The sequence below is a fragment of the Pristis pectinata genome, chromosome 7, assembly GCF_009764475.1.
Source record: "Pristis pectinata isolate sPriPec2 chromosome 7, sPriPec2.1.pri, whole genome shotgun sequence".
NCBI classification, from domain to species: domain Eukaryota; kingdom Metazoa; phylum Chordata; class Chondrichthyes; order Rhinopristiformes; family Pristidae; genus Pristis; species Pristis pectinata.
The window spans coordinates 78,491,360-78,505,965 of NC_067411.1; the positions used below are offsets into that span (position 1 = coordinate 78,491,360).

The 14,606-nt window shown below is 39.8% G+C and overlaps 1 protein-coding gene across 1 annotated transcript in view; it reads right to left on the reverse strand.

Moving 5' to 3' along the window:
• Positions 1-1,312: 1,312 nt before the first annotated feature.
• ostf1 (osteoclast stimulating factor 1) overlaps positions 1,313-14,606 on the reverse strand; it is a 63,698-nt gene continuing 50,404 nt past the window's right edge. Inside the window, exon 10 of the mRNA XM_052019894.1 lies at positions 1,313-3,359. Coding sequence (XP_051875854.1) covers positions 3,301-3,359 — 59 coding nt within the window. The 3' untranslated portion in view covers positions 1,313-3,300. The remainder of the gene's footprint in view (positions 3,360-14,606) is intronic.

Here is a 14,606-nt window from a genome sequence, read left to right on the forward strand (position 1 = left end):
ACTACTCATTCCATCCCACCCAGCACCAGCCCTCATTGGCAGGCTCTCCACACCACCCTGAGAGACAATTCATTGCACGACTCATACCAGGATCCCAGCAGAGCAGTGTGCAGCAACAGGAAGGACAGGAGTTCATTCAGATTCTCAACACACTAGCGCAGAATTGCAGGGATGGCATAGGTTCAGGTCAGGTTCCTGATACAGCAACACTGTCAGTAGCATCTCTTTATGTACAATACAATAATGACCTCTTTTAGCCCCAATTCCATTAGTGCTTTCTCATGGGAATGCAGCCTGCCTGCCTAGTAATGAATCAGTGTATGCAAAAAGGGAACAATTGGCAAGTTGCTCTAGTCCCATACAGATGAAGACAGGGGAACTCACACAGGGGAATGAAGAAATGGCAGACATTAAACAATATTTTCTGTCCACCATCACAGAAGAAAACATGGAAAACCTCCAGGAAATAGTGGGGCTCTACAAGTGTAGAGTAAATGAGAAGTTTAAAAGAAATAGTAAATAGTATTAGTTAAAAAAAAATAACCTGCATCGTTTAATGGGAATGAAAGGTAATAAGTTTCCAGGACTGGATGACCTGCATTCTAGGATTTTGAAGGAGGCAACTATTGTGATGGTGGATGTAGTCCTGTCAGCACTGTTGTCTTCATACAACATTCCATAGATTTTAGAACGATTCCCACAGATTGCAAAGTAGCAAATGTAATCCTGCTAATCAAAAAAGGAGAGAAAGAAAAAAACAGGGAACTATAGACATCAATAGTAGGGAAATAGCTGGAATCCATTAATGAAGTTGGAATAGATCACATAGAAGTAATAGGATCTGGCATAATCAACATGAAATAATGAAAGCATGTTAGACAAATATTTTGGAATTTTTGTTTTGAGGTTGTGACCATCAAGATAGACAAAAGCAGAACAATTGATATGGTGTATTTGGACATTCAGCAGGCCTGCAACAAAGAGTCACAAAAGAAATTATTGAACAAAATTAGAGTATGCAACATTGGGGGTAATTTAAGAAGGTCTCGTTGCCAAGCATATTCAGAACAGGGATCCATAGATTTTTTAAGATATTAAGAAACTAGAGCAGCAAATTGTGCTGAAGTAAAAGATTAGCTATGATGATACTGAATGGCATAGCAGGCATAAAAGGCAACATGCCTAATCCTGTTTCTATATCTTAAATTCTTTACAAAGCTGAAGTAGTTTCTAATTCCACTGATAGATGTAGTGATCTGAAGGGGAGCAATATTTCATGGCCCAACTTGGTGTGTTATAAATAAAACTCCAATTTCTATGTTATCAAATTTTATTCCATGTGCAGGAGCGATAATTCTATGACATCATACATTAAATTATGTTGCAAAATATTTAAATTGCACTTAAAGTTTTTTTGTGACAAATGATGGACCTGAAATTCAATAGCAGCAAAGATTATTTAGTGCTCAAAATCTTAAATTCATTAGAGGAATATATTCACACCTAATATTTAAAATTACAATTTACATTTTTCACTAATTTTCATTGGATTCAAGCATAACGATTAAAAATATACTGAATCACAAAGCAATAAGCAATCTCTGAAAATTTAGCTTTTGTTCCATGTCACAGATCAAATTTGTAATCCTTTGATTTTCCATGCTTATGATTTCAGCTCTCATAACTGATGAAACCAATTAAAAGATAAAAATTAACAAGTGTGCAGTGATGACCAAATGATAAGATGCATACTAATGTGAGTAATACCAGCAGGGCAGGACACTATTTTACAGAGATATCTGAAGCATTTCCTTTATTCCATTTTTTAAATTAGTTTTCGTTTAATGAGGCCAAGCATTTGGCCTGGTCAGAACCTTCCTCAAATCAAGCTATGCCATTGTGTACTTCTCAGTTTTGGTGAGTGCCTGCATACTAAACAGATTGGAAATTGGGCAAAAATTAGACTTCTCTTTGTTCCAAAGCTAGACAAGAGTGAAAAGTTACAGTATATTGCTTAGTACAATTTTTCAATAATATATATTTAACATGAGGTAAAAAGTACAGTATTCAAATCATGGCCAAATCTAATGGCTCGTTTTACATTTCAACCGATGTTCATGCATCCAGACATAGGTATTCAAAGTATTTACACTTTTTTCTCTATTTAATGATGACTAGAAGTACTGTGGGGAAAAAAAGCATCTTAATGCTAAATCAGACTTATGCAAAACTAAAAAAATGCCACAAATCAAATGAAATGGTCTTTTACTTATTCCTAATGAAAATTTTTCACAATTATTTGGTGGAAGTACGCAATGATACATTGTAAAATAATTGCTGTTTAAATGTGAGAAGCCAATAATATACCATAATACTCTCCACTAAATCATCTGAGCTGCCAGTCCACCATTTTCAGAAAGCCAGTAGCAAAATGCCATTTTGTTTTTGCATCAGCTTTATCTAGCATAGCTATCAGAAGAAAATTAAGGAGCCACATGAGTAATTATCTCATACAGTAAAAAGTTCATGTTTGCAGTTGTCATTCTTAACAAGGCACTTCTTCACAGGACGCACAGAATACTGCTGTAAAAACATCCAAACACAGCAGAATTATGGCAGTAGTTGTAAGTGGGTTGTGGTAAGTAAATTTAATTGCCATGTGAGGATGTATTGTGAAATATGATAATTCCTATTATGTTTTAAAGTACCCATTAATTTTTTTTATGCAAAGAATAGTCATATTTTGGTTTGCTGCAGCTAGGGTTAGAGCTTTAAGAGTTATTTAGGGGAAAATAAATGTTTTGGTTTGTGCCTTGTGCTGATAAGACAAACCAGAGAACAAACATTTCATGGCATCCTGTATTAAATACGTACATAAACCTGCTTTGGTGAAAAAAAGCAAAATAAGTAGTTTTCAAACAAATTAATTCTGATTGTCAGGCTGGATATATTTAGAAATATTCTCCAATTAAATGATTTTCAGGATGGGGATTTTGTTTATAAATTGTGCTTTAAAATCCATATCTTTTATGTTTCAAATGAATTCAATTGCTATCAATCTAATTCTTCAAATAAAAATCTTGCAGCACAAGCTCATTTCTATTTGGGGTGGGGATGGGGTAGGGTGAGGGGATGGTGGAAGGGGGTTAGCGTTGAGAAAATCATAGCACTTGCCCAAACGGAAATCACATGATCAGCACGAAAGTATAACAATTCCATGATAATCATGTTGTTATCATAAAACTGCAAGCAAAACAACAAACAAACCAGGGGTTTGATGCTCTAACTTTGGAATGTGTTTCAATCAGAGTCTTCATCATCAAGGTATTCCTCTGCATTACTCGCAGTCCTTATGATACCTAAGAAGAAAAGGAGTGGTGTTTTAAGTTACAGATTTGTAAGTAGTCAAAAGAGGCAAAATATATCATCTTGTTTTTTATAACTTCATGTCCTGTTTTTTTCTTTGGGAGAGGTTTGCAGCACACAATCACCACTCTCCCAAACTTACCCAATTCTGGCCAGTGTGCTGGGTCCAAAAAACAAAGCCCCCAGGAGCAGCAGGACCTCATACAACATGATGGAGTGACCCAACAAAGCAACACCCATTGTTTGAACAGCTCTCCAAGATATCAAACTATTTGAAAGTTTACCATTAATCTCTGTCTCTCAGAAACATTTAATACCATTTAAAATTAACTATTTTTTCATAACTAAAATATATTTTACAAATTAAGATTAACTGAAAATATTACATAACTGACCACATTAAACAAACAGAGTTGAAAATATCACCTGTTTACCTTTCTTCCCTGCAACCTCCACTGAAGTCAATGAGTCTAGCCTGGTACAGGATCCAGCAGTCAATCCCCCAACATAACTGTTGGAGAAATCAGCAACATTCTACTCTACCAGTAACCTCCATGGGGAATCTAGCAGTACAGTGTTTCTAAAGGTATAGTGCTAACCATCAGTGAGTTTGAGGTTTGTGTGTGTGCCAGAGTTTTCATTCAGAAAATGAAAATCAAAGAAATTGCAGATGCTGGAGGTCAGAAATAGAAACAGAAAATGTTGGAAGCACTCAACAGCTCAGGTAGTATCTGTGGAAGGAGAAACAGAGTTAATGTTTTAGGTTTAAAACCCTTCATCAGACTAAACTGCTGAGTGTTTCAGCATTTTCTGATTTCCTTCCATTCAGAAATTTGGGCTCATGTACTAATTTAATCCTGTGATTTCACAAGACCATCAAGTCTTCATGGGGGATCAGAGCAATACACAAGATTAGACTTTGTTTTACACTTTAAACTCTCAGTCATATTTATTAGCTGGAATAAGTTATCAACAGATAACTTTGCCAATGCCTTGCATTTTAAGTAACAATTTGCAGTGTACACCTAATGATGTGAGGTTTCCACGTTCACAATTCCTTGATCCTTATAAACTACGAGAGTTAACCGCTTCAACTCTTCAAATAGTTCAGAACATCTTTGAAGGCTCCAGATAAAAACCACCACTTTGCAAAATGTATGATGATAAATAACTGCAGTGACAAAGTGCTTATTAAATTCCCATAACTATTAAATTAAATAACTAATTTTCATATATTTAATGGTGAAGTGTCGCCCATTCTACTTGCCACAGGAGTTCTCTTCAGCTATCCTGACGGCAGTCAAAATCCCACCCCAGACGGACATAAAGCCTGCACACAATGTGCAAAACAGCCTTGAAACAGGATACCCAGAGTCCCTCTTCATCACTGCAGGTGACTTCAACCAGGCCAACTTCAAATACTACCAGAATACTACCAGTGCGTCTCCTGGCCCACTGGGGCCCAACACACCCTTGACCATTGCTGTACAACCAAAGATGCCTACTGAACCAACCCTCACCCACACTTTGGTAAATTGGACCACTAGGCTGTGCTCCTTCTGTCTGCGTGCAAATAGAAGCTGAAATGGGAGGATCCAGTACAGAAAGTTGTGCAGTGCTGGTCTGAGGAAATAGATGAGCTTCTACATGACTGATCCATGTTCAAAGGCTCAGCTGCCAGCCTAGATGAGTATGTCACCACCATCACGGACTTTATCACCAAGTGCTGTGAGGACTGCATACCAAAGAGGGCAATCAGGGTGTTCCCAAACTGGAAACCATGGATAAACTGGGAGATCCACTCCCCACTGAAGCATTACGGCAGCATTCAAATCAGGTGACCCTGACCATTACAAGAAATTGAGATATGACCTCCGTAAAGCTATTAGATGCCAAGAGACAATATCAGTCCAAAATCGAGCCCCAGACCAGCCACCGGTTGTGGCAGGGTTTACATGCTATGATGGGCTACAAAATGAAATCAGGTAGCATTGTCAACAACAACGCATCCCTTCCTGATGAGCTTAACGCATTCTATGCACATGTTGAACAGAAGGGGAATGGTATGTTACCACCCACCCCGACAGCCTCCAATGAACCTGAATCCATGGTCATGGTTGAGGACGCAAGATCAGTCTTCCGGAGAGTGAACCCACGGTAAGCATCTGGATGGTGTCCCTCTTGTGTCATTAGATCCTGTGCAGCTCAGCTGACAGGGGTATTTGCAGACATTTCTAACCTCACCCTGCTTCAATCTGAGGTTTCCACCTGCATTAAGAAGACCACTATTATCCCGGTGCCTAAGCAAAACAAGGTAACATGCCTTAATGACTACCAACCAGTGGCTCTGACATCCACCATCATGAAGTGCTTTCAGAGGCTGGTCACGGAACGCATTAACTCCAGCCTCCCAGACAACCTCAACCCACTGCAATTCGCCTACCATCAAAACAGGTCTATGGCAGACGCCATCTCCCTTGTCCTACACTCATCACTGGAGCATCTAGACAGTAAAGACACCTACGTTAGACTACAGCTCCACCTTCAATACTATAATTCCAAGCAAACTCAACACCAAACTTCAAGACCTGGGACTCAACACCTCCTTCTGTAACTGGATCCTTGACTTCTGAACCAACAGACCGCAATCAGTAAGGATAGGCAGCAACACCTCTGCCATGATTACTCTCAACAATGGTGCCCCACAAGGCTGTGTCCCCAGCCCCCTACTCTACTCCCTATACATTCATGACTAGATTCTGCTCTAATGCCATCGACAAGTTTGCAGATGATACCACCTTTGTGGGCTGTATCTCAAACAACGATGAGTCGGAGTACAGGAAGAAGATAGAGAGCTTAGTGACATGGTGTCATGACAACAACTTTTCCCTCAATGTCAGCAAAACAAGAGTTGGTCATTGACTTCAGTAAGGGAGCAGTGCACACGCTCCTGTTTACATCAATGGTGCCGATGTCAAGAGTGTTGAGAGCTTCAAGTTCCTAGGAGTGAACATCACCAATAGCCTGTCCTGGTCCAACTATGTAGATGCTGCAGCCAAGAAAGCTCACCAGCGCCTCTACTTCCTCAGGAGGCTAAAGAAATTTGGCGCGTCCCCCTTGACGTTCACCAACTTTTATCGATGCACCATAGAAAGCATCCTATCTGGATGCATCATGGTTTGGTATGACAACTGCTCTGCCCGGGACCGCAAGAAACTGCAGAGAGTTGTGGACACAGCTCAGCACATCACGGAAACCAGCCTCCCCTCCATGGACTCTGTCTACACTTCTCACTGCCTTGATAAAACAGCCAGCATAATCAAAGACCCCACCCACCCTGGACATTCTCTCTTCTCCCCTCTCCCATCAGGCAGAAGATACAAAAGCCTGAAAGCACGTACCACCAGGCTCAAGGACAGCTTCTATCCTGCTGTCATAAGACTATTGAACAGTCCCCTAGTACAATAAGATGGATTCTTGACCTGACAGTCTACCTCGTTATGACCTTGCACCTTATTGTCTACCTGCACTGCACTTTCTCTGATGCTGTGACACTTCACGCTGCATTCTATATTGTTTTACCTTGTACTACCTCAATGCACTATGTAATGAATTGATCTGTATAAACGGTATGCAAGGCAAGTTTTTCACTGTACCTCGGTACAAGCAATAAAAATAAACCAATTCCAATCCATCTCTACGTGTATGCAACCATTGAGAGAACTACTTTCCTCTGAGATTCTCTAATTTCCTCCAGCTGGGTGGGGACCACACTCAGCTCTACCCTCATCTATTCTGTATTCACCAGCGCCCACACATAATGGGGAAAAAAATACAAAAGCTTCCACAAGCATCCCACGATATCCAAGTCTATCTTCTTATTATCTCTTTCAACTCCTTCCCTGTCTTCAAAGTGTCAAACCACTCACTGACATCCAGTATTTTCTCCAGCCAAAATACTGGGAAAAATCAGATCTTTGGTCCCAGTCACAAATTCCAAAACACTCCACAACAACATTCTGAGCCTGAACCAGACTGTTTGCAACTTTGGTATCACAACTGACCCATAAGTGAGCTTTGTGCCAAATATCAATGTCATTATCTAGATAACCTATGCTCATGTTAGTAACATCACTAAATTCTATTTCTGTATTGCCCCATCTGCTGTTGAAACTTTGTTAATTTACTTCTAGGCTATTCTGATGCATCATGGCTAGCTTTTCTTGTTCTATTTTGTGTGAACTTGACAACATCCAAAACTATGCTGTCCTAGTTCATACCAAGTCCTGTTGACCACCTCCCCTGTGCTAGCTTTCCATTAAGGAATGCCTTGATTTTTAAAAACTTCACCCTTGATTTCAAACCTTTCAAATGGCATCATCCCTTACCATTCTCAGATTGCTCTAATTTGCTCCAGCTCTATAACCAGTACTCCTCCTATTATGAACTTTTTGATCAGCTTTTAATTTAATTGGTGTTTGTGTCAAGACCTTAAGTTCTGCAATTCCCTCTCTAAGCCTTACTATCCCTTTACCCTTTTCTCCTTTAAGCTTTTAGCCATCTACCCTAATATTTCTTCACATTGCTCACTGTAAAATTGCACTTACTGATGCTTCTGTGAAGCTCCTCGGGACATTATGCCACATTGAGGGCACTGCATAAATAACAACTTGTTGAACGTTACAGCTAGAAACACTTCAATAACCAGATGAGAACCAGATTACAAATGGATTCCCACCAAAACCCTCAAAGAGGCTTGGGGACAAATTTGAAGACGATTTTTAATTTCTGTGACATCAGCATAAATTATAAACCAAGACTGAAAGATTGCAAATATAATACCAGCATTAAAATGAAAATATACACAAATCTGGGATTTATATATTGAGAATCAATAATAATGGGGCAGAAATTCCAAAGGCAGTTTGGACATCACTACCTTGTATCTAAAAAGCACAGAATCTAAAAGGATTGTTTAAGGAGATCAAGGCTACATCATTCTTGGCTCACTGGTGAACTCAATTTGACTTCAGAAAATATCAGTAAGTCTTTATATACAATTGGTCCAAAGATGATCAAGATTAACACAATTAATGACAAATTAGGTACTTGGATTCAATACTAGCTTAACAGTAGAATAGTGATAGGGTTTCCACATAAAAATATCTAACTTTTGTTTAAGAAGTGCCAAAATTTTAGTTCCACTTAAAATGAAAATTATGAAATAAAAATTAAATGAATGAGAATAGGCTTTCACTAAAAATCTGTAAAAGTGCAGAGCTGTACATCTCTTGCAGGGCTGAAGGAAAAAAATGTTTGTTGCAGAGTAGAACAATTTTTCACCACTTCTGGGTGCATTAATACCCCTTGAGAAATTCATCTCTTCATTTGTCAGTAGAATTTAAATTTGCCTTAGCACTTCTTTCCTGACATAACATTACCACAAACGATTTAAAAGGCAGAGCGACAAACAAAATTTAATCTCACTGGTCTGAATTTAATTGACAGAAGAAGTAGGTTTTACTTATGCCACTTCTCTGAAACCATGTTAGTTACAGGGTGAACTCTCAATCTACATTTTTGTTCTCACCAAGATTTGTGACCTTGAGCTCAAATGTGTTACTTATGCCTTCCTTGTGGAGATCAAGGTCACAGTCACTCTTAGGTTCCTAGCCTCTAATTTCTTGCTGCTGATCTCTACTACACGTCACAGCTCCCATTAGGGAGGTCATCCCAACTTCATGTTGATGGGGAGAAAACTTTGTTTACTTTACCTTCAGTCTGCAGTGGTAGACAGAATCTGTCATGGGAATAGCCTGCATTGCAGCCTTCCCCAAGTGCTGTATTTAGAGACCACATTCATGTCAATACAGAAGTCCTGGTTAGCAGACGTGGAGAGTCTCCATACCACCACCACCTCCCCCTCATATGGAGAACATGCCTCCTATGGGCACTACTCTTCACCATCTGTCCAGGTTCCTCTGACTCCCAGAAGGAACACACTCCAATCACTGCAGCATCCATTCTGTAGTAACATAGACCTGTTGGTGGAAGAGTACTGCTTGTGCATGTCCCTTTAGGAGAAGGCTGCAGGGAACACATTTATCGTGTTTCATGCCGAGAACTACAAGAACTTGTAACATGTCAATAGGAAACTCAGTGTTGAAACCAACAATGTCTGTTTCAGCGCAACATTACACAGAGAAACCCAATAACACTGTTCTGTGAACTTCATTCATTTTGAGACTTCCACTAATAGCCATGAGTGACACACAACACTGCTTTAATCCCAAAGGAAACAGTTTGGAGCAATTTCTAGGTTATGATTAGAATTCTTATAAAAAATTCCACTTTTATTAAAACTAGTAGCCTTCAGAAACTAGTCTTCTTTTTGTTTATCTTGCATTTACTAGGCATATACAGCATTTCTAGAATTGTTGCTTATAATTTCATGTGTCATAAGACTTAGAAGAACAGAGCAGGCTCGTTTAGAATGGGAAAATATTCTCCTTCTGTTGTGAATAACATCTGAGTAACAAAGCACAAAAATGTTACATTTCCAATCACTAGCCATTCTGTCACTATATTTCTGCTAAGTACTCTTAAAACGTTAAATAATACTAATTCTATTTTATTTTAATCTGGAACAGTTTTTGAAACTGAACTCTGAGGAAACAAAGTTTCAATGTATGGAGTTAGACTTCAAAGAACACGATAGGATTGGCACTCAGACTTCTCAGCACATTTTTGGAGGAAGCAAAAAATATGAGCGGAAGGAGACAGTGATGCAATAAACTCTCGTGCTCAGAACTATGAATTAAAGGGAGAGCAGTGACTAAGCTGAGAGAGACAAGTGGTGCTGTATGGAATTAGTCCACAACATGATGCCTGAGAAAGAAGTATAGAAATTTTAATTTTCTGCTAAGAAAATTAATTTCAATACCAGGAGCTGTATAGGATTATTTGATGCCCAGGCAGTGATCTGTTTGGCAGTAGTAAGTGATGTTAAGGAATTGCAATTTCCTGCCCCTGACTGGTAGATGGGCTGCACAGTTTAAGATAGTATAAGCTATAAAGAGTTGGTAGAATCTCAAAGAAAAATATGTTTCACAGGAAGTCTTTAGATGTGTGCACATCAGGAAATGTGATCCTTTCAATATTCTCAGTATATCTAGGGCAGCAAATTTATCAAATTAGAAAGCAGTCTTTGGTGCAGACGATCTTTTGTAGTTGAGTAACAACTTGCCACAATGAGGACAAAGACGCAGTGGTGAATGTAGTCATCTAAGCAACAGTGATAGGTTCAGGAAAGGAAAAAAAAATTGTAGAAGCTAAGAAATAGGGTAAAACTAGATGCTATTCAGAGAGAACGGAAATCAGAGGCATTAACCAAAAATGTATCCAAGGGATATGTATGAGGATGGTGGTACTGAATAACAGGTAAGCACTGTGGAAGAGAATTGTCCAAGTGGGTGAAAATTAGAACAGGAGAGTAATATCAATGCCAGGGTCTACAGTTCATGATCTGAATACAATTATTTTTAAAGTCACAACCAGACATCCTGAAACATAGAACATAGAACAATTACAGCACAATTCAGGCCCTTCGGCCCACAAAGCTGTGCCGAACATGTCCCTACCCTGGAAATTACTAGGCTTACCCATAGCCCTCTATTTTACTCAGCTCCATGTACCTATCTAACAGTCTCTTGAAAGACCCTATCGTATCAGACTCCACCACCATTTCTGGCACCCCATTCCACACACTCACCACTCTCTGAGTAAAAAACTTAGCCCTGACATCTCCTCTATATCTACTCCCCAGCACCTTAAACCTATGTCCTCTTGTGGCCACCAATTCAGCCCTGAGGAAAAGCCTCTGACTATCTACCCTATCAATACCTCTCATCATCTTATACACCTCAATCAGGTCCCCCCTCATCCTCCGTCTCTCCGAGGAGAAAAGGCCGAGTTCCCTCAACCTGCTTTCATAAGGCATGCTCCACATTCCAGGCAGCATCCTTGTAAATCTCCTCTGCACCCTTTCTATGGCTTCCACAACTTTCCTGTAGTGAGGCGACCAGAACTGAGCACAATACTCCAAGTGGGGTCTGACCAGGGACCTATATAGCTGCAACAATACCTCATGGCTCCTAAATTCAATTCCCCGATTGATGAAGGAGAATACACCATATGCCTTCTTAACCACAGAGTCAACCTGTGCAGCCGCTTTGAACATCCTATGGACTCGGACCCCAAGATCCCTCTGATCCTCCACACTGCCAAGAGTCCTACCATTAATACTATATTTCGCCAACATATTTGACCTACCAAAATGAACCACTTCACACTTGTCTGGGTTGAACTGCATCTGCCACTTCTCAGCCCAACTCTGCATCCTATCTATGTCCCTCTGTAACCTCTGACAGCCCTCCAAACTATCCACAACACCCCCAACCTTCGTGTCATCCTCAAACTTACTAACCCACACCTCCACTTACTCATCCAGGTCATTTATAAAAATCACAAATAGTAAGGGTCCCAGTACAGATCCCTGAGGTACTCCACTGGTCACCAACCTCCACTCAGAATATAACCCTTCAACAACCATTCTTTGCCTTCTGTGGGCCAGCCAGTTCTGGATCCACACTGCAGTGTCCCCTTGGATCCCATGTCTCCTCACCTTCTCCATAAGCCTCGCATGGGGTACCTTATCAAATGCCTTGCTGAAATCCATATACACTACATCTACTGCTCTCCCTTCATCGATGTGCTTAGTCACATCCTCAAAAAATTCAATCAGGCTTGTAAGGCAGGACCTGCCCTTGACAAAGCCATGCTGACTATTCCTAATCATATTATACTTCTCCAAATGTTCATAAATCCTGCCTCTCAGGATCTTCTCCATCAGCTTACCAACCACTGAGGTAAGACTCACCGGTCTATAATTTCCTGGGCTATCCCTACTCCCCTTCTTGAATAAGGGAACAACATCCGCAACCCTCCAATCTTCCGGAACTTCTTCCATCTCCATGGATGACACAAAGATCATCGTCAGAGGCTCCGCAATCTCCTCCCTCACCTCCCACAGCAACCTGGGGTACATCTCACCCATTCCCGGTGACTTATCTAACTTGATGCTTTCCAAAAGTTTCAGCACCACCTCTTTTCTAATACCTACATGCTCAAGCTTTTCAGGCTGCTGCAAGTCCCCACTACAATCCCCCAGATCTTTTTCCGTGGTGAATACAGACGTGAAGTATTCATTAAGTACCTCTGCTATTTCTTCCAGATCCCAGTCCATGATGGCACAGTTAAACATATCATGAAACAAAGTTTTGGAAAGGGAGGGAAAGGAGCTGAACTCATGTTGGGACTCATTGTACAACTACAGGATAGAAGGTTTCACTTCTTGGTATATTGGCAAGACTTCTGGAACCAGGGGAAGGCTACACTGAAGGGAGAACTTCACATGAATTGAAACGGAAACCACAAATTAACGAGTCAAAATAGAACAGAAGAGCAAAAGATTTAAACAGAATTGAAGAGGAAGGAATCCAGGAATGTGAATAAAATGTTCAAGCAGAATTATTGCCATTTGAATGGCAGCAAAAGGCTAGCTTAAACTGCAAGAAAATACTATCGAAGGGAAAAGGGAGAAAAATGGCTAAATGTAGCAAGGGATATTTTTTCCCCCAAAAAGCTGATGTAAAAGATATTAAAGAGAAATGCAGAGAAGAAAAATAAGAATCAAAGGTCCAAAATCAGATGGCAAGAATGACTGATAACGTGAATGTCCAAAAAAAATTAACACAAAATTGGAATGTAAAGCAGGATAAATAGCCATGGAGGGAAATGAAATACTAATTGTAATGGAGACATGGTTTGAGTTTGCATAAGACTTTAGAGCATAATCATTACATATACTTCCATGAAAGATTGGTATTGGTTTATTATTGTCACTTGTACCGAGGTACAGAGAAAAACTTGTCTTGCATACCAATCATACAGGTCAATTCATTACACAGTGCAGTTACATTGAGTTAGTACAGAGTGCATTGAGGTAGTACAGGTAAAAACAGTACAGAGTAAAGCGTCACAGCTACAGAGAAAGTGCAGTGCAATAAGGTGCAAGGTCACAACAAGGTAGATCATGAGGTCAGAGTCCATCTCATCGTACAAGGGAACCGTTCAATAGTCTTATCACAGTGGGGTAAAAGCTGTCCTTAAGCCTGGTGGTACGTGCCCTCAGGCTCCTGTATCTTCTGCCTAATGGAAGAGCAGAGAAGAGAGGATGACTCAGGTGGGTGGGGTCTTTGATTATACTGGCTGCTTAGCTGCTTAGCCAAGGCAGCGAGAGGTAAAGACAGCAGATAAAGAGAGCAGAAGAAAGAGATGGGAATGTTCATAAAGAATTCTATCACCACAACAGAGCAGGAGGCTAAGTGGTCCACGTGGATTTTCAAAAAGCATTCACAAAGCAACAAGAAATAAGGCAATCCTAACATATAAAAAAAATTGACTGATGGAGGGAAATAAAGTGTTTGGATAGATGGCCACTGCTTATACAGGAAAAAGGTCAGATGAGACAAAATGAGGATGGTGCACCGTTTACTTTGGTGATTATATTTAGTTTACTTGGCTTCTGCCAAAAGGGGAAGACCGGCCACAAAATTTGCTGACACTTTAAAAGTAAATGAAGTTCTGCAAGAATTCAGTTGTATGAATTATTGCACATTCATTTGTTTCTGTCAAAAGAATAAAGGACTTTACTGCAGCTTCTGTTCCACAACTGTGAAAATGATAAAACAAATATTTTGCAGATGCATTTCACTGAGAAAGTTCAAAGTTCTGGGAGTTCAGTCAGCTTTTGAATACATTTAATATCTTTTGGTACAATTAAATTCTAGGATCAATAATTCTCATCACATTAAACTTTTAAAATAAATTCTAGACAAAATAAAGAGAAACAGAGTACAGTTGATGCACCATTTGGTATCCTGTTGCTAACAGAAATCAACTTGAATAAATGCACATGCCTGAAGTAGAAAAAGATGTGTTCAGTAACATTTCACAGACCAGCAGAGGGACTGTCCGCAGTATTAGTTCTGCAGCTCATGTAAGCATGGGAGGAAAGCAAATGTCACAACAATCAGAGCATTTTTTAAAAAAACTTCTATGAATTAACTGAGATTTTCTCCCCTCATGTAACTGGCACAAAATAGTGCATGCATTACATT